At 34.7% G+C, this 16,040-nt stretch overlaps 1 protein-coding gene across 4 annotated transcripts in view; it reads left to right on the top strand.

Moving 5' to 3' along the window:
• The window catches only part of LOC136037773 (uncharacterized), a 118,152-nt gene that overhangs the window by 6,053 nt on the left and 96,059 nt on the right, over nt 1–16,040 (top strand). For 2 of the 4 annotated variants that reach the window (XM_065720584.1, XM_065720581.1), the window contains exon 2: nt 4,479–4,704. In XM_065720584.1, the coding sequence (XP_065576656.1) occupies nt 4,507–4,704 (198 nt within the window). In that variant the 5' untranslated portion in view covers nt 4,479–4,506. Of the gene's footprint in view, nt 1–149; nt 216–1,864; nt 1,990–4,478; nt 4,705–16,040 lie in introns of those variants that run through there. The other 2 variants (XM_065720583.1, XM_065720582.1) reach the window with 2 other exon arrangements.

Raw genomic sequence — 16,040 nt, 5'->3', positions numbered from 1 at the left:
AAGTTCAGAAAAATTCTATTTGTTGGATTTTCAAGTCTACTTTTACTTTATTGCAAACTTCTGTGTAATAGTGGTTTTTACACAGTTGTGGGGGGAGGGCTGTTTTTTTTTTTATTTGAAACACGTTTTTTTTCCAGAAATGAGCATTGTATCTTGTTGTTTCTAACTGGCAGGGCAAGTTTGATTTATTGGACAAGATTGAGATTTTGGTACATGTTAGTATTTTCATTTTCTTTGTCTAATCTTTTCAATTTTAGTGATCCCCCCTCCAAATAAAATCATGCTTTTATGTCAGTCAAAGCTATGTATATGGCGGTATTTGTCAGCTATTCAAAACACATTCAAGAATTACGCTTAGGTTACATCTCAGAAAACTGGTTTCATAGCTACAAAAACAAGTGATGGATGATACAGTGCATTGGACTTAGACAGAATGCATTGGACTTGTATAACTTGGGCTATATATTTGCACATTAGGGGTGGGGTGTAGGTTAGGTTTCCATAGTTCTGTTTCTAAAGTATTATTTTATCATCGTGTTTTGTTATTTTTCATTAGGATTAACATAACTTCACTTTTTGGGTGTGTTTCCAACAACCGAGAAGTACTGTATATAGCTACTTATTGGGAGAAGATGAACTATTTGGAACTTTGTGGGGTCATTTTTCAAAAGGGTAGCAAAACATTGATGAAGGTTGCCAAAAATTTTCAATGAAAACACCAAGATTTCCTAAAGACACTCTTCCCCACTAAGCCATTATACAATAAAGCCGGAAGAAAAAAAAAAATGAAAAATACCGAAACGCCTTAGTCTTTATGACTTGTAACCTGTAGACTATGATAAAATATCTCTGTTGAGACATTTACCTCTCAACAGCCTTGAATAACATATAGATACAACTAGATATTTAACTATAATTTTATGATATGTATTGGCTCCAATTTCAACAAACAGGAGAGTTTCTGGGGAGGACCTGTTTCTACATCTATGATAAATTGGTTGTTACATGTATTAAAAAACAGTTATATTAAGAAACAAATCTTAGAAAATCACCGTTTTCTGTTACAACAGTCCTAAGATGTATCCAGTGGGGCAAAAAATGTTTTTATTTCGATGTTTATACGACTTTTATGTACTTACAAACCTAAACAATTGTTCTTATTATATTCGTCCACAGGATCTTCATGAAATAATAGTCGAAAGCTTAAAATGTTTTTTGAGCTTTTCGGGTCTCTTTTTTGGGTCTTATCTGGAAGGCTAGATAAAAACTAGGCTTCATCAATAACAATCGAAAGCTCAAAATGTTTTTTGAGCTTTTCGGGTCTCTTTTTTGGGTCTTATCTGGAAGGCTAGATAAATAGGCTTCATCAATAACAATCGAAAGCTTAAAATGTTTTTTGAGCTTTTCGGGTCTCTTTTTTGGGTCTTATCTGGAAGGCTAGATAAATAGGCTTCATCAATAACAATCAAAAGCTCAAAATGTTTTTTGAGCTTTTCGGGTCTCTTTTTTGGGTCTTATCTGGAAGGCTAGATAAATAGGCTTCATCAATAACAATCGAAAGCTCAAAATGTTTTTTGAGCTTTTCGGGTCTCTTTTTTGGGTCTTATCTGGAAGGCTAGATAAATAGGCTTCATCAATAACAATCGAAAGCTCAAAATGTTTTTCCGTGTTTTTACTCTTCTGCTTGTTACGTAACGGGTTTTGAACCATCACAGTCCCTTTTTATGTCACTATAAATTCATATTAAGTACTCATTGCATAAATATTGAAAGTGGATCAATAGCAAAATATCCTCAGATTCAAATTCAATGTTATCTTTTTCGTAATAGTTTAACTGATAAGTTTTTATCTTGAACAAAGGCAGTTTGAATTTGTAGAAGATATGCGTAATTGTAGAATCATTTTGTGAATGAATATATCTAGTTACTAGTGCTAGAACTGTCTTTCGGCTATTAATTTCACATATGTAAGACTTCATTTTCATAAAAGGTAGAATCTTACGAGTTTTTTTGCTCATTTCTTGTTCTCTTATAGGATATATTTATAGTCGTATTGCATACTCAGTGCGATAGGCTTACTAAAAAGCTATCGTCTCCCATGTAGGCTATTATTTTTATTTTCCCTCAGCCTGGTCTTATGTAGAAACTTGGGGTAGGGCTTATTTGATCGCAAAAATAAATATTTTTCATCACTGTTTTCTGGTACAATAGTCCTAAGATGTGTTCAGTGGGGTAAAAATTATTTTTAGAGGGCAGCAGCAATTGGGGGTAACCTGCCGCCCTGAGTGCCTCCACAGTCCCATATGGCATTAGGTCGAAATTTTAAGAAAGACACCAAATGGTCAAAAGTTCCACAAACATACATTGAAGATGTTCTGTTCGGGCCATGGTTTAAGGTCCCCAAATTATCCAAAAAACATTTTATACATTTCAGTAGAAAGGCAGACTTGCTGTATTTTGTTGAAATAAGAGATATACATCGATTTTGATCCGAATAATGGTAGGACCCAAAAAGAGGCTGTTGGGCCCATGGGCTCCCAAATTCCTCTCATTTAAATTCGCTTGCACTGGTGCATTCAAGATCATTCAAGGGTTATTTAGGGGAATGGTCCGAAAATGGGTTTTGATTTCCTCAAAAGTTGGGATTGGTTTTGGCAAGAATTTTTTAGCTGTTTGATCACAAATCTGAGGCTAGTATTGCAGAATAGAAGTCTAAATAAAATAAAAAAAAAAAACACGAAGTAGATATTCAGTAATTATTGTTTGATTTCCCTTATAAGTTGATATTTAAGGAGTTTTTTAGCTTGCTCATAAAAAATCTGAAGCTATTTGAAAAGTACAGTTTTAGGAGCCTTCTTGCAAGCAGCCCCTGAGCAAGGGTTCCGAACTTTCAACACACTTTATAGATTTTTTTTTTGGAATGGTGGGTATTTACAAGGACACTTATTTACAGGGCCCTTGGGCATGAGCCCTCTAACCATCCCTTTCCCCATTGACCCAACAGGTATAGATATGTAATTTCTCTTCCCAATCATGACTATTGAGGGACCTTGTTGTGAGTAGTCATCAGTGATTGTACAACTGCTGCAAATCGTAACACATCATTACCGCTTTACTGAAAACGAGATAGAGTGCTTAAAATCGATATATTAACTGAAAAATACAAAATTCAAATATCAAATTTAAATATTTATTTAGCTAATTGATTGTTGCATGTATTTGAAAGAATTGATTTAGAAGGAATAAGACAGTTAGTAAAATAAGTTATTTTTTTAAATAGTAAAACTAAATTAATTGTCCCATATGTTTTATATTGAGGATTCTTTTTTTTTATGCAAAGTTTATTTGCATTTAATATTTTTTTACATCTCGGTTTTTTAAACCACAGTTATCACTTACGCCTTGTAGGTATTTGAGGGGGCGGAAATCTTACTCTTATTTCTGGCAACTTGTGTTTGTTTTAAATTGGACTGTATTTTGCATTGTATAACTAAACTAATAGCATCAACTATCATGAAGATTTTTGTGAGGAAGAATTAGCAACAGTACTAAAACAAAAGTTGTTTGCTTACAATTAACCACAGGCTGGCAAACCCGACTTTGCACTGAGGCCAAGACCAAGTCTGTCTATTTTTTCATTAAAATCATGTAGTTGCAGGCATCAAGCCATGGTTTAATTGTAGAAAAAGCCAAGACAGATAGTCTGAGTAAGTGAGAGGCAAATCTGGCATAAACCCTTTTTAGGAATGTATAAAAATGATGTCATTTCGCTTGTTGATAGATAATTCTATCATCCATCCGTTCATACATTATTCCTAGGGCAGAACTAAGGTAGATTGTCATAGTACTACGGGCTACATCAGTATGTGATAAAGTAAGTTTCAGCCATGCCATACGTTTGGAATCCCCACATTGGCTCTACGTCTTTTCTAATGACCTTAGCTATGATTTCAAGATGCTCTCTGTCTTTTCCCCCCAGGAAGCCACATCCACGGAACCTTTCTGTAATCTGTATTGGAAATGAATAGAAATAAATAATAATATGAATGTGTTTGGTTATACAGTTATATCTTCACCATAATGTCAGGAAATCGTGGTCTTGGCTGAGGAGTATCTACCTTTTAACGGAGAACTTACTGCTCAGTATCTCATGGCTGAGGTTATACCAACTTCTCTAAATTATAGAGTTGGTCAAATTTTTATCTGAAACTATGCACATCATGTGCACTCTTTCCTCAGCAAACCGGTATGTTTTAAAATATAATCTTAATTTGCAGTGTCCATGGGCTGAGGTCCGCTTTTTACAAGTTCTCAAAGCTGCTGCTGCCATAATTACCTGATAATCTTAATTTTTTTGCTAGTTCCCAAAGGATATATCTGATGGCTCAACTATAGCCTAATGATTATATATAAAGTAGCGTGTTTAGTTATTCTTATATGATTTTTTTAATGTTTCTTTTCAATCCGTTTGTTTTTCAGAGTTTGTTATGCTTGACTAGCATAGAAAATGCCTGAGCCAGTAGAGAGTGAGTCGCTTAATCAGTCTAATGTACAAGAGAACGGAGATACAAATGTGAGCGCTATAAGTTCTTCTGTATCGAAATTGTCTACGAAGAGCTCAAAAAAGCGAACTTTTGGCAAATCCAAAACTATCAATTTGAAAGTGACAACTTTAGATGGGACTGTTAATGATGTTTCAATTGAGGTAATTGTTTTTTTCTTTTAGTGTATTTTATTTTAGTGCTGGCGATATTACTGACGACTTAGTATGCAAACCAATTGTAAGTGTGCATTAACCCTTGATGATAGTATTAACCCCTTTTAACCATTAACCCCTGCAAGAGACAATTTCAGCTACTGCAAAGGTGGTTAAATGTAACAGCCATGTTGGTGTCTCATAAAATAGTTTCAGGTGGTCATTGAAAACGCTTTTAGCCACTTCAGAAGTTGTTCGATGGCTATGTTGGTGTCTCATAAGTGTTTCAATTGTCCTCAAGCCGATCTTCGCATTAACCCCTTTTAACCATTAACCCCTGTAAGAGACAATTTCAGCTACTGCAAAGGTGGTTGAATGTAACAGCCATGTTGGTGTCTCATAAAATAGTTACAGGTGGTTATTGAAAACGCTCTTAGCCACTTCAGAAGTTGTTTGGTGGCTATGTTGGTGTCTCATAAGATAGTTACAGGTGGTCATTGAAAACGCTCTTAGCCACTTCAGAAGTTTTTCGATGGCTATGTTGGTGTCTCATAAGTGTTTCAAATGTCCTCAAGCCGATCTTAGCCTCTTCAAAGGGGTTTTGATGGTGCCGATCGTTATAGATGGTCTTGCAAAATATACTGAGCCATATCATGGCTCATGGGGATTGGACATGACAGCTGACAGCCATATCATGACAACCATGGCATGACAGCCATATCAAAGGGGATTGGACATGACAGCTATGTTGATGTTTCAAAACGTGTCTCGATAGAAAATCCCAGGTACTTATAGGGAGAAACATATATATATGTTTGGAAGAAACATATAGAATATGGAAGAAACTTGTCTAGGTTGGAATTTCAAAACTTTATTTTTCGCAGTTTTTTGCCATTTACACCTGATTTAGGAATATTAACTATTTTTTTTTAATTAATCTAAATAGTAAAATGTCATTTTGAAGAGAAATTTACAGGAATTTTGAAAAAAGAGCCTGAAAACCCTAAAAAATGGCGTAAAGACTTATCTCCCATGGACCTACCTCCCTTGTTTACCTCCCATAGACTTTGTCTAGTAGAATCAAATATTCTTTTTTTCCTATACATTTTCCAACCAATCTTCTAGTTGAAGAAGTAATTTTTAGTTTTGTAGGAGAAATATTTTTTTACCTGTGTTTTTTTTAGCACCAGCATAATCGTTGAAGAAATATTATGGGGGGAAGAGGCTTAGACTCGTTAACCACCTCACCCCTTTGATGGTGTCATTTATGACACCAGCTATCTGTATTTTTATTTTGCTGATAATATCCAATAAGAAAGGCAATTTGTTTTTATATGACGTCATCACAAATCTATTTTCTAAACTGACAGATAAAATGGAAAATGATGTTGACTGACGTCATAAAAAGTGAGCTACCTAAATGACGTCACCTCTTGAATATAAATGACCGTTTCCAGTGATTTTCTTATTAGTTAATCAAGTTACTGCAAAGCAAACAATCTATTATGTGTAACGTTCTTAGCAAAATGTCAAAATTTGAGAAGGAAAAAGATGTATGGTGTCCTGTAGGAGTGGAGAGAGTAGTAGTGAAGAAGGCCTGTAAATCTGTTAGAATTTATACACTGGGACCTCATGCTAAGAAAGTGGTCGTGGAAAATGACAAATCAGGTCAGATGTACAAAAGGGCCGCAATTGAAAAGATGCCTTGTAGTCAACAGATTGATCCGTTCGAAAAACTAGACAAAGAGATTGCCACAGTTGCCAAAGTGTTATCCATGTTTTATAGATCCCCAAAAGTGAAGAAAAGATTCAGACTACGGAAGCAATTAGTGGATTTGAAACGACAGACAAACTCACTTACGGAAAAACTAAAAAGTTACCAAAGCCAAATTGGAGCACGTGATTTAGACGGAATTTTATCCAGCTTTTATTTTCAAATAGCCAAATTGAGTTCAACCATCGACACCTTGGAAAAAGAAATAGAAAAAATGCAACAAGATAAAGAAGAAGAAGGTTCAGGTGTAAGCCAAAATAAAGTCGAGCCCCTATGTCAAAACAAAGTAGGCCAAGATCAAACTGATGCCAATGAAAACATGTTTTCTAATTTACGCATGGCTATATTTACGAATCAAATACATGTAGTGGAATCTCATCTAAAAAATGGAGTATGCCTGAATATGAGGGATAATTTCCAGAAAACAGCTTTACATTATGCTGCTGAAGGAAGTAAACTAGATATTTGCCAGCTACTAGTATCAAACGGGGCAACTGTAAATGTACTAGATTCTAAAAATCGCACGCCTTTACATTATGCTGCCAGACGGGGCGCATTAGATATTTGTCAATTTCTAGTTTCAAATGGTGCTCTTATAAATGCCTTAGATGCTGACAATAATACGCCTCTACATTGCGCTGTGGATTCAAATGCAATGGTTGTGGTTAAATATCTTTTAGAAAAGGGAGCAGACCCCCATTTGAAAAATTGTAGTAAAATAACAGCTGTAGATGCAGCTGCTAAACAAAGCTCATTGGCTATTAATCTACTGCTCAATGGAATCAAAGAATGGTAAAACTGAAGTCGTCAAACTGGTAATTGATGGTTCTGTGAAACCTTGTTCGCTGATTCAAATAAAAAAATGGCCTGTTGTGGACAGAATAATTGGGAGTTTTTGTGAAGTAAAGTTTCGGTATATAGCCTTAAAAATTTTTGATTTATGTGTAATTCTCTGTGTGTCTTTTATAAAATAAAATTTGAAATTATTCTTATTTGCTTTGGATTATTGCTGCAATTACTTTTTTTTTAATTGGGATCCGATATCGAGAAAAGAACAATGGAAATGATGTGAATACAAATGTACTTTTGACCTTTAACCATTTTATTATTCAAGGCGAAAATCCGGGGGGGGGCAAAGTTGGAGCTAATTTTTTTTCAAATCAAGTGAAAATGACAGTGAAAACTGAAAAATGAGCTATATAGTACCATAAAGGTTAAGACATACTAAAGAAACTGACCTGTTTCAGTGGATGCTTTAATTATGCAGGTTTGTCTTAGTTTGACAGCTGGGCGGGGGGGGGGGGTATTTTAGGTCTGGGGGGAGCAGTTGTACCCCCTGTTCGATAGGAAATTATGGTCCTGATTTGCTATAAAAACAATAATGAAAACCCACTCACATTTTTAATCTATATATATAAAAATAAGTTGTCTGTCTGTGGATCTGTGGATCAGGTGACGTCATGTTTGTCCGCATATGACGTCTGAATTATTTCACACTAATACAAAATAAGAAAAAAAACTAAAAAAGGTAAAAACTACAAAAAAAACTAAAAAGAAAAAAAAACTAAAAAAGCTAAAAAACTAAAAAAAACTAAAAAAAGGTAAAAAACTAAAAACTAAAAAAAACTGAAAAAACTAAAAAAAGGCAAAAACTACAAAAAAAACTAAAAACTAATAAAAAAACTAAAAAATCTAAAAAACTAAAAAAACTAAAAAAAGGTAAAAAACTAAAAAAAAACTAAAAACTAAAAAAGAAAAAAACTAAAAAAAGGAAAAGACTGAAAAATAAAAGAGAAAAAGAAAACTAAAAAAATATGAATAAAAATACGAACTATATATATAAAAATAAGTTGTCTGTGTGTGGATCTGTGGATCTGTGGATCAGGTGACGTCATGTTTGTCCGCATATGACGTCTGAATTATTTCACACTAATACAAAATAAGAAAAAAAACTAAAAAAGGTAAAAACTACAAAAAAAACTAAAAAGAAAAAAAACTAAAAAAGCTAAAAAACTAAAAAAAACTAAAAAAGGTAAAAAACTAAAAACTAAAAAAAACTGAAAAAACTAAAAAAAGGCAAAAACTACAAAAAAAACTAAAAACTAATAAAAAAAACTTAAAAAATCTAAAAAACTAAAAAAACTAAAAAAAGGTAAAAAACTAAAAAAAAACTAAAAACTAAAAAAGAAAAAAACTAAAAAAAGGAAAAGACTGAAAAATAAAAGAGAAAAAGAAAACTAAAAAAATATGAATAAAAATACAAAAAAATAAAAAAGATAAAAACTACAAAAAAACTAAAAAGAAAAAACGAAAAAAAACTAAAAAAGCTAAAAAAATAAAAGAAGCAAAAATCTAAAGAAGGTAAAAACTACAAAAAAAAGAAAACAAAATAAAAAAATCTAAAAAAGCTTAAAAACTAAAAAAAAACTAAAAAAAGATAAAAAACTAAAAAAAAAACTAAAAAAAGGAAAAAACCATAAAATAAACTAAAAACTAATAAAAAATAAATAAAAAAAGCTAAAAAACTAAAAAAACTAAAAAAGGTAAAAACTAAAAGAACTAAAAAAGAAAAAAAACTAAAAAAAGGAAAAAACTGAAAAAAAAGGAGAAAAAGAAAACTAAAAAAATATAAATAAAAATAAAAAAACTAAAAAGATAAAAACTTCAAAAAAAACTAAAAAGAAAAAAGAAAAAAACTAAAAAACCTAAAAAAAGGTAAAAACCAATAAAAAAAAACTAAAAACAAAAAAAGGGAAAAAATGGGACACAACTACAACGGGGACGCCGGGGGGCACAGGGGGATATAAATGACGACCGAGACACCGGGACACATGGAATATAAATGACGCCCGGGACACTCAAAGAGAAATCACAAACTGGGACACCGGGACACAAATGACGACCGGGACACAGGGACAAAACTACAAAGGGGATGCCGGGGGGCACAAGGGGATATATAAATGACGATGGCGACACAGGGAATGGTAGATTAGCAATCACCATCAACAAAGCTCAAGGGCAATCATTAGAATCATGAGGTATAGATCTGAATACGGATTGTTTTCCCATGGACCATTATATGTTGCATTTTCAAGAGTCGGTAAACAATCTATTTATATGCACAGACAATGGGACAGCAAAGAATGTTGTATATTCGCAAGTTTTACGTAGTTAAAAACATATATATATATATCTATATTCACAGGTGGGACATAGGGACACAACTACAATGGCGCGTAACTATTATGGCGCGTAACGACTTACGCGCGCGGGGGGGCTTGGGGGGGCGCGAAGCGCCCCCACCAACTAGGTGTTGGGGTGGCGCGAAGCGCCACCCCAACAGCTAGTCTATATATATAAAAATAAGTTGTCTGTCTGTGGATGGATGGATGGATGGATGGATGGATGTGTCAGGTGACGTCACCTGAAAAAACTGGATTAGGTGACGTCAAAACTGAAAAAACTAAAAAAAGGCAAAAACTACAAAAAAAACTAAAAACTAATAAAAAAAATAAAAAAGCTAAAAAACTAAAAAAACTATAAAGGTAAAAACCAATAAAAAACTAAAAAAAAAACTGAAAAAACTAAAAAAAGGCAAAAACTACAAAAAAAAAATAAAAACTAATAAAAAAAGTAAAAAAGCTAAAAAACTAAAAAAACTATAAAAACTAAAAAAAGGTAAAAAACTAAAAAAAATAAAAAATAAAAAAAAACTAAAAAAAAGGAAAAAACTGAAAAATAAGCTAAAATAAAGGTAAAAACCAATAAAAAACTAAAAAAAAAAGGAAAAAACTAATAAATGACGACACTCAAAGAGAAAGCGACCAGGACAAAAGGAATGTTCGATTAGCAATCAACAAAGCACCGGGACACAGGGAGTATAAATGACGACCAGGACACAAGTAAAAAAAAAAATTAACAAAACTAAAAAGAAGGTAAAAACTACAAAAAAACTAAAAAGAAAAAAAAACTAAAAACTAATAAAAAAACTAAAAAATCTAAAAATCTAAATAAACTAAAAAAGAAAAAAAAAGGAAAAAAATAAAGGAGAAAAACAAAACTAAAAAACGAATGTATATACAGACCGGTACACCGGGATACAAATGACGACCGGGACACAGGGAATATAAATAACGACCGGGACACAGGGACACAACTACAACGGGGACACCGGGGGAAACAGGGGGATATAAATGACGACCGGGACAAAAAAACTAAAAAGAAATAAAAACTAAAAACTAATAAAAACAACTAAAAAATCTAAAAATCTAAATAAGCTAAAAAAGAAAAAAAAAGGAAAAAAATAAAGGAGAAAAACAAAACTAAAAAACGAATGTATATACAGACCGGGACACCGGGATACAAATGATGACCGGGACCCGGGACACAGGGAATATAAATGACGACCGGGACACAGGGACACAACTACAACGGGGACACCGGGGGAAACAGGGGGATGTAAATGACGACCGGGACACCGGGACAGGGAATGGTCGATTAGCAATCACCATCAACAAAGCTCAAGGGCAATCATTAGAATCATGAGGTATAGATCTGAATACAGATTGTTTTCCCATGGACCATTATATGTTGCATGTTCAAGAGTCGGTAAACCTGGCAATCTATTTATATGCAAAGACAATGGGACAGCAAAGAATGTTGTATATTCGCAAGTTTTACGTAGTTAAAACCATATATATATATATATATCTATATTCACAGGTGGGACATAGGGACACAACTACAATGGCGCGTAACTATTATGGCGCGTAACGACTTACGCGCGCGGGGGGGCTTGGGGGGGGGCGCGAAGCGCCCCCACCAACTAGGTGTTGGGGTGGCGCGAAGCGCCACCCCAACAGCTAGTAATATATAAAAATAAGTTGTCTGTGTGTGTGTGTGTGTGTGTGTGTCTCGAGTGACGTCATGTTTGTTTGTCGACTGACGTCATGTTTGTCGACTGACGTCATTATAAGGATTGAGCTGTATGCGTCATGAAGTTGTTTGTCGACTGACGTCATGTTTGTCAACTGATGAAATTACATACCGGGACACAAATGACGACCGGGACACAGGGAATATAAATGAAGACCGGGACACAGGAACACAACTACAACGGGGACGCCGGGGGCACAGGTGGGATATATAAATGACGACCGGGACACAGGGATTGTTCGAATAGAAATTACAGACCGGGACACCGGGACACAAATGACGACCGGGACACAGGGAATATAAATGACGACCGGGACACTCAAAGAGAATTTACAAACTGGGACACGGGGACACAAATGACGACAAATTCCAATAAACGAATTTAGTTGTGTCTATTTTTCCTGTATTCAACTGCTTAAGAATACACAAGGAATATGATGAAACCGTTCCTCTAGCATCCGTCAATGCTCTCCTCCCCCAAGAGGAGCAATACCCTGTTTGAGTGTTGTTGCATACTTACGCCAAATTTGGAATTAGATCGACTTTGTATTGAGTCAGGATTTCAGACGCGTACAGCTGAATTTTCTTAGTGGTTAAAAACTGTGGTTGGTTTTCACCATATCATTGAATTTCTCCAGCTTGAATTTAACAAGGTTTGAATTTTAGAGCAATGATTCCCAATCGATTTTGGGCCATGTCCCACCTAGGCATTTCTAAAATTCTGAATCCCCCAACCCCCTCGTGATATTTAAATTTTGTCACCCAAGATTGTATGTGTATTTGCCTGAAGGAAGCTTAAAAGGCCGTTAACTTGATATCTTTTTTCGAAAAGGGCTTTTCCTCTTCATGCCTTGCTCTTTACGCTAAAGTTTGACTCTTTCTCTTAACTATACCTCTTAAAACAGTAAAAAACTTTAGCGTAAAGAGCGGGGCGTTGAAGAGGAAAAGCCCCTTTCATATACGGAGTAATTTCTGTTCGTTTTAAGTTTTAATGTCGCTCCTTACTTTTATTTAAAAAAACTTGTTTTTTTAATTTAATTTCTGGACGTTTGTTTAATTAATGCATGTTTTGATCTTGGCTCTCCGAACATTAATAATTAAAACGAAATTTGCATATTAATTTTTTTTGGCTAAATGGCTTTCTCATAGTTTAAATTGCAAGATTTTGAGAAAAAAGGAGCGAGAGAGGAAGCCTAGTTGCCCTCCAATTTTTTGATTACTTAAAAAGGCAACTAGAACTTTCGATTTTTTACGAACATTTTCATTAGAAAAAAATATACGTAATTTACGAATTAACTTACGTAACGAACTTCTATATTCGTATGTTTTTATTGCGTATATGAGGGGGTTCACCCTCGTCGATACCTCGCTCTTTACACTAAAGCTTAAATTTTGTCCCAATTCCATAAGAATGACCCTTGAATCACAAAGACCGTAGAATAAATAGTTGAAATTACTAAAAATACTTTAGCGTAAAGAGCGAGGTATTACGAGGAGGCAAACCCCTCATATGTGTAATAATTTCTGCTCATTTTAAGTTTTAATGTTGCTCCTCACTTTCAGTAGAACAAAACTGTTCATATTTAATTTTTCATTGTTTTTTAAATATTGCTAGAAAATCCTGCGCCCCCTTCATACAAAGTCTCTTCCCCCATGCGAAGTTTTTCCATGGAAGATCCTCCCACGTAGCCCCCCCCCACCTCAACTCTCCCCCCTACCAAACCAACAAAATCCACCTGAAAACGTCCGTACACTTTCAGTAACCATTACTATATGTAAACACAGGTCAAAGTTTGTAACTTGCAACCCCTCCCACGGGGACTGCGGGGGAGTAAATCGTCCCCAAAGACATCGTTGTTAAGTTTTTCGACTATGGTGAATAAAATGGCTATCTCAGAATTTTGACCCGGTGATTTTGGGGAAAAATGAGCGTGGGAGCGGGCCTCGGTGCCCTCCAATTTTTTGGGTCACTTAGAAAGGGCACTAGAGCTTTTCATTTCCGTTAGAATGAGCCCTCTCGCGACATTCTAGGACCACTGGGTCGATACGATCATCCGTATCGACCCAGGGAAAAAAAAAAACAAAAAAAAAACAAACAAACAAATAAACACGCATTTGTATTTGTATGCATGCATACGTGATTTGTCTTCTGGCAAAAAATGTGAAATTCCACATTTTTGTAGGTTGAAACTTGTACAATAATGTTCTCTGATACGCTGAATCTGATGGCGTGATTTTCGTTAAGATTGTATGACTTTTAGGGGGTGTTTTCCCCTATTTTCTAAAATGAGGCAAATTTTCTCAGGCTCGTAACTTTTGATAAATAAGACTAATCTTGATGAAAGTTATGTATTTAAAATCAGCATTAAAATACGATTTTTTTTGTTTAACTATTCGCATCAAAATTCCATTTTTTTGAGTTTCGGTTACTATTGAGCCGAGTCGCTCCTTACTACAAGTTCGTTACCACGATTATTGTATGCGAATAAAAATTTTTGTCAGGAACACCTTTCGCACAGTGCATGACGTCACATACTGTGACATCAGTATCAGTTCTGCTCTCTAAATGCATATGAATGTGACGTTGTTTAAATGAGGAATTTTATATATATGTCTTCTTTTTTACTCAAGGCTGTAGAGTAGTGTCAGCCGAAGGGTGAAGGTGCTGCCCATAACCCACCAGAATATTCCCGTGCCCTACTGTTGAGAGTGTGTTCCACGTTGGGAATCACAATTTTAGAGAGATGTAGCATACCAACTTATCTGCTACAAGTTTGGTGGTGGATAAGGGACATGGGGTATGGATGGGTTAAAGACTAGAATCGCAGCTCGAATACAGGTTGAAATTCCTTTAGTTGTTCCGTTTTCAATAAGATCCACAATATTTTCGCTTACCACCAAAATGGGTCCAGGAAGAATTAGTCATTTATATAAATTGAGGTCCTTGTCCTTGGGGCATCACGAGTCTGATCATACCTAAAGGTATGTTTTTGGACCTTTTGTTCTTTTACTAATAATATCTTGCTCAAAACTGTATTCCAGGAGGCTAAAGGGTCTTCAGAGGCGAAAAGTGCTCGAGAAGGGGACTGGTTGACCTTGGATCACTTTCAACTCATGAATAGGGCACTAGAACTTTTATTTTCGATTGAATCAGTCACCTCCAAAGTTTCTAAGACTATTTGTACTGTTGCTTTGTAAAAATGATGTTTGCAAAACACATTATTTCACTGATTATCTGAGAATGCACCCAGAAAAACTGGTTTTAAAAAGATCAAACTTCTTGAATGTTGCCGGTATAACACGTTAATACCCTTCGCTGAACCTAGTGCGTCCAACAATTTACATGTTTTACTTTGGACCGACAGGAATTGGAAAAAGCCCAGTTTTTTTTTTTTTTTTTTTTTTTTTTTTTTTTTTTTTTTTTTTTTTTTTTTTTTTTTTGTACAATTGTACCTGGAAGACTACACTGGTGGTGGTGGTATCATCCAATCAATATTTTCATCTTTAAATATCGAATTTTCTCCCTTTTTTTGTATTTTAGTTTCATTTTCTAAGGCTTTATTCTCTAAGTCTTTTATTGCCTTTTTGAGCCGCTTCTGCTGTTCATAAGCTTCTTTTCTCCGTTTCTTTGCTTCTTCTTCTTGTTGCTTTTCCTGTTTTATTTTATCTTTATGCTGTCTTATTTTGGTATCCAATATTTTCATCCTCAATTCGTTATTTTGTGCTTCTTCGATGTTCTTGTGCTCCTGATCCAATTCTTTTTTTAATTTCTTGTTTTCAAGTCTAAGTTTTACACTTCTAAGCATCAAAGTAAGAAGTGAAATGGCCAGACAACAGAATGTTAGTTGATAATTAGATAACTTCATTACGTTCCTAATTATTTAGCGTTTTTCATATCATATTGTCTTGGCATAATCGAAGACACAGTCAAAATGTCAAATTAGGATTGTGAAATAAATTTATTTTAAGTTATCATAATTTCAAACCTAGAGAAAATGGTCTGGGAATAGCAATTTTTTGCTGTTGTACGAATTGAAGCTAGACGTCCCAGGAATCGTTACATGGTTTCTACACACGCTTAAAAATTTCAGATTTTTTTTTAAAAGGAACGTTGGGAATATGAAATATGGATAAATACGAATGTAACTTCACAATTCGAGGGCCCCGACGATTTTTTTTCGGGAGGGTGCAATCAAAAAAATTCTTCAAGAGAGCAAAAATGTTAAAAAAAAGTCGTTCCACCGTAGAAACGTCACATTTTTTTAGTTTTCCGTATTATGGCTTTCTCCGGGAGGGGATTGCTCTCTTTTTGGTCTCCTCTGTGGGCACCCTTGTCTTAGCATCTCCTACGTGTCTAAGGAGAGGCCAGTCATCTCGGAGATTTATTGCTACTTTGATCTCCCACTGCAGCTGAGAAGGGGGTTGCAAGGTTGTCAATTCGATATTGACACAGAGATCTTTCGAGGCCATTCCTATACTCAAAGGCTATTCCTATACTTTCGGGTCCTAGGAGGTGTTTTTATATAAAAAGTTTTAAATTTAATTAAATTTCGTTTTTAATTAAAAAAAGACACTAGAACTTTTAATTTCCGCTCGAGTGAGCCCTCTCGCGACATTCTAGGACCACTGGATACGA

The sequence above is a fragment of the Artemia franciscana genome, chromosome 17, assembly GCF_032884065.1.
Source record: "Artemia franciscana chromosome 17, ASM3288406v1, whole genome shotgun sequence".
Classification (NCBI taxonomy): domain Eukaryota; kingdom Metazoa; phylum Arthropoda; class Branchiopoda; order Anostraca; family Artemiidae; genus Artemia; species Artemia franciscana.
Note: the sequence above shows the minus strand (reverse complement) of the source record. Positions and strands in the feature narration are given on the sequence as shown.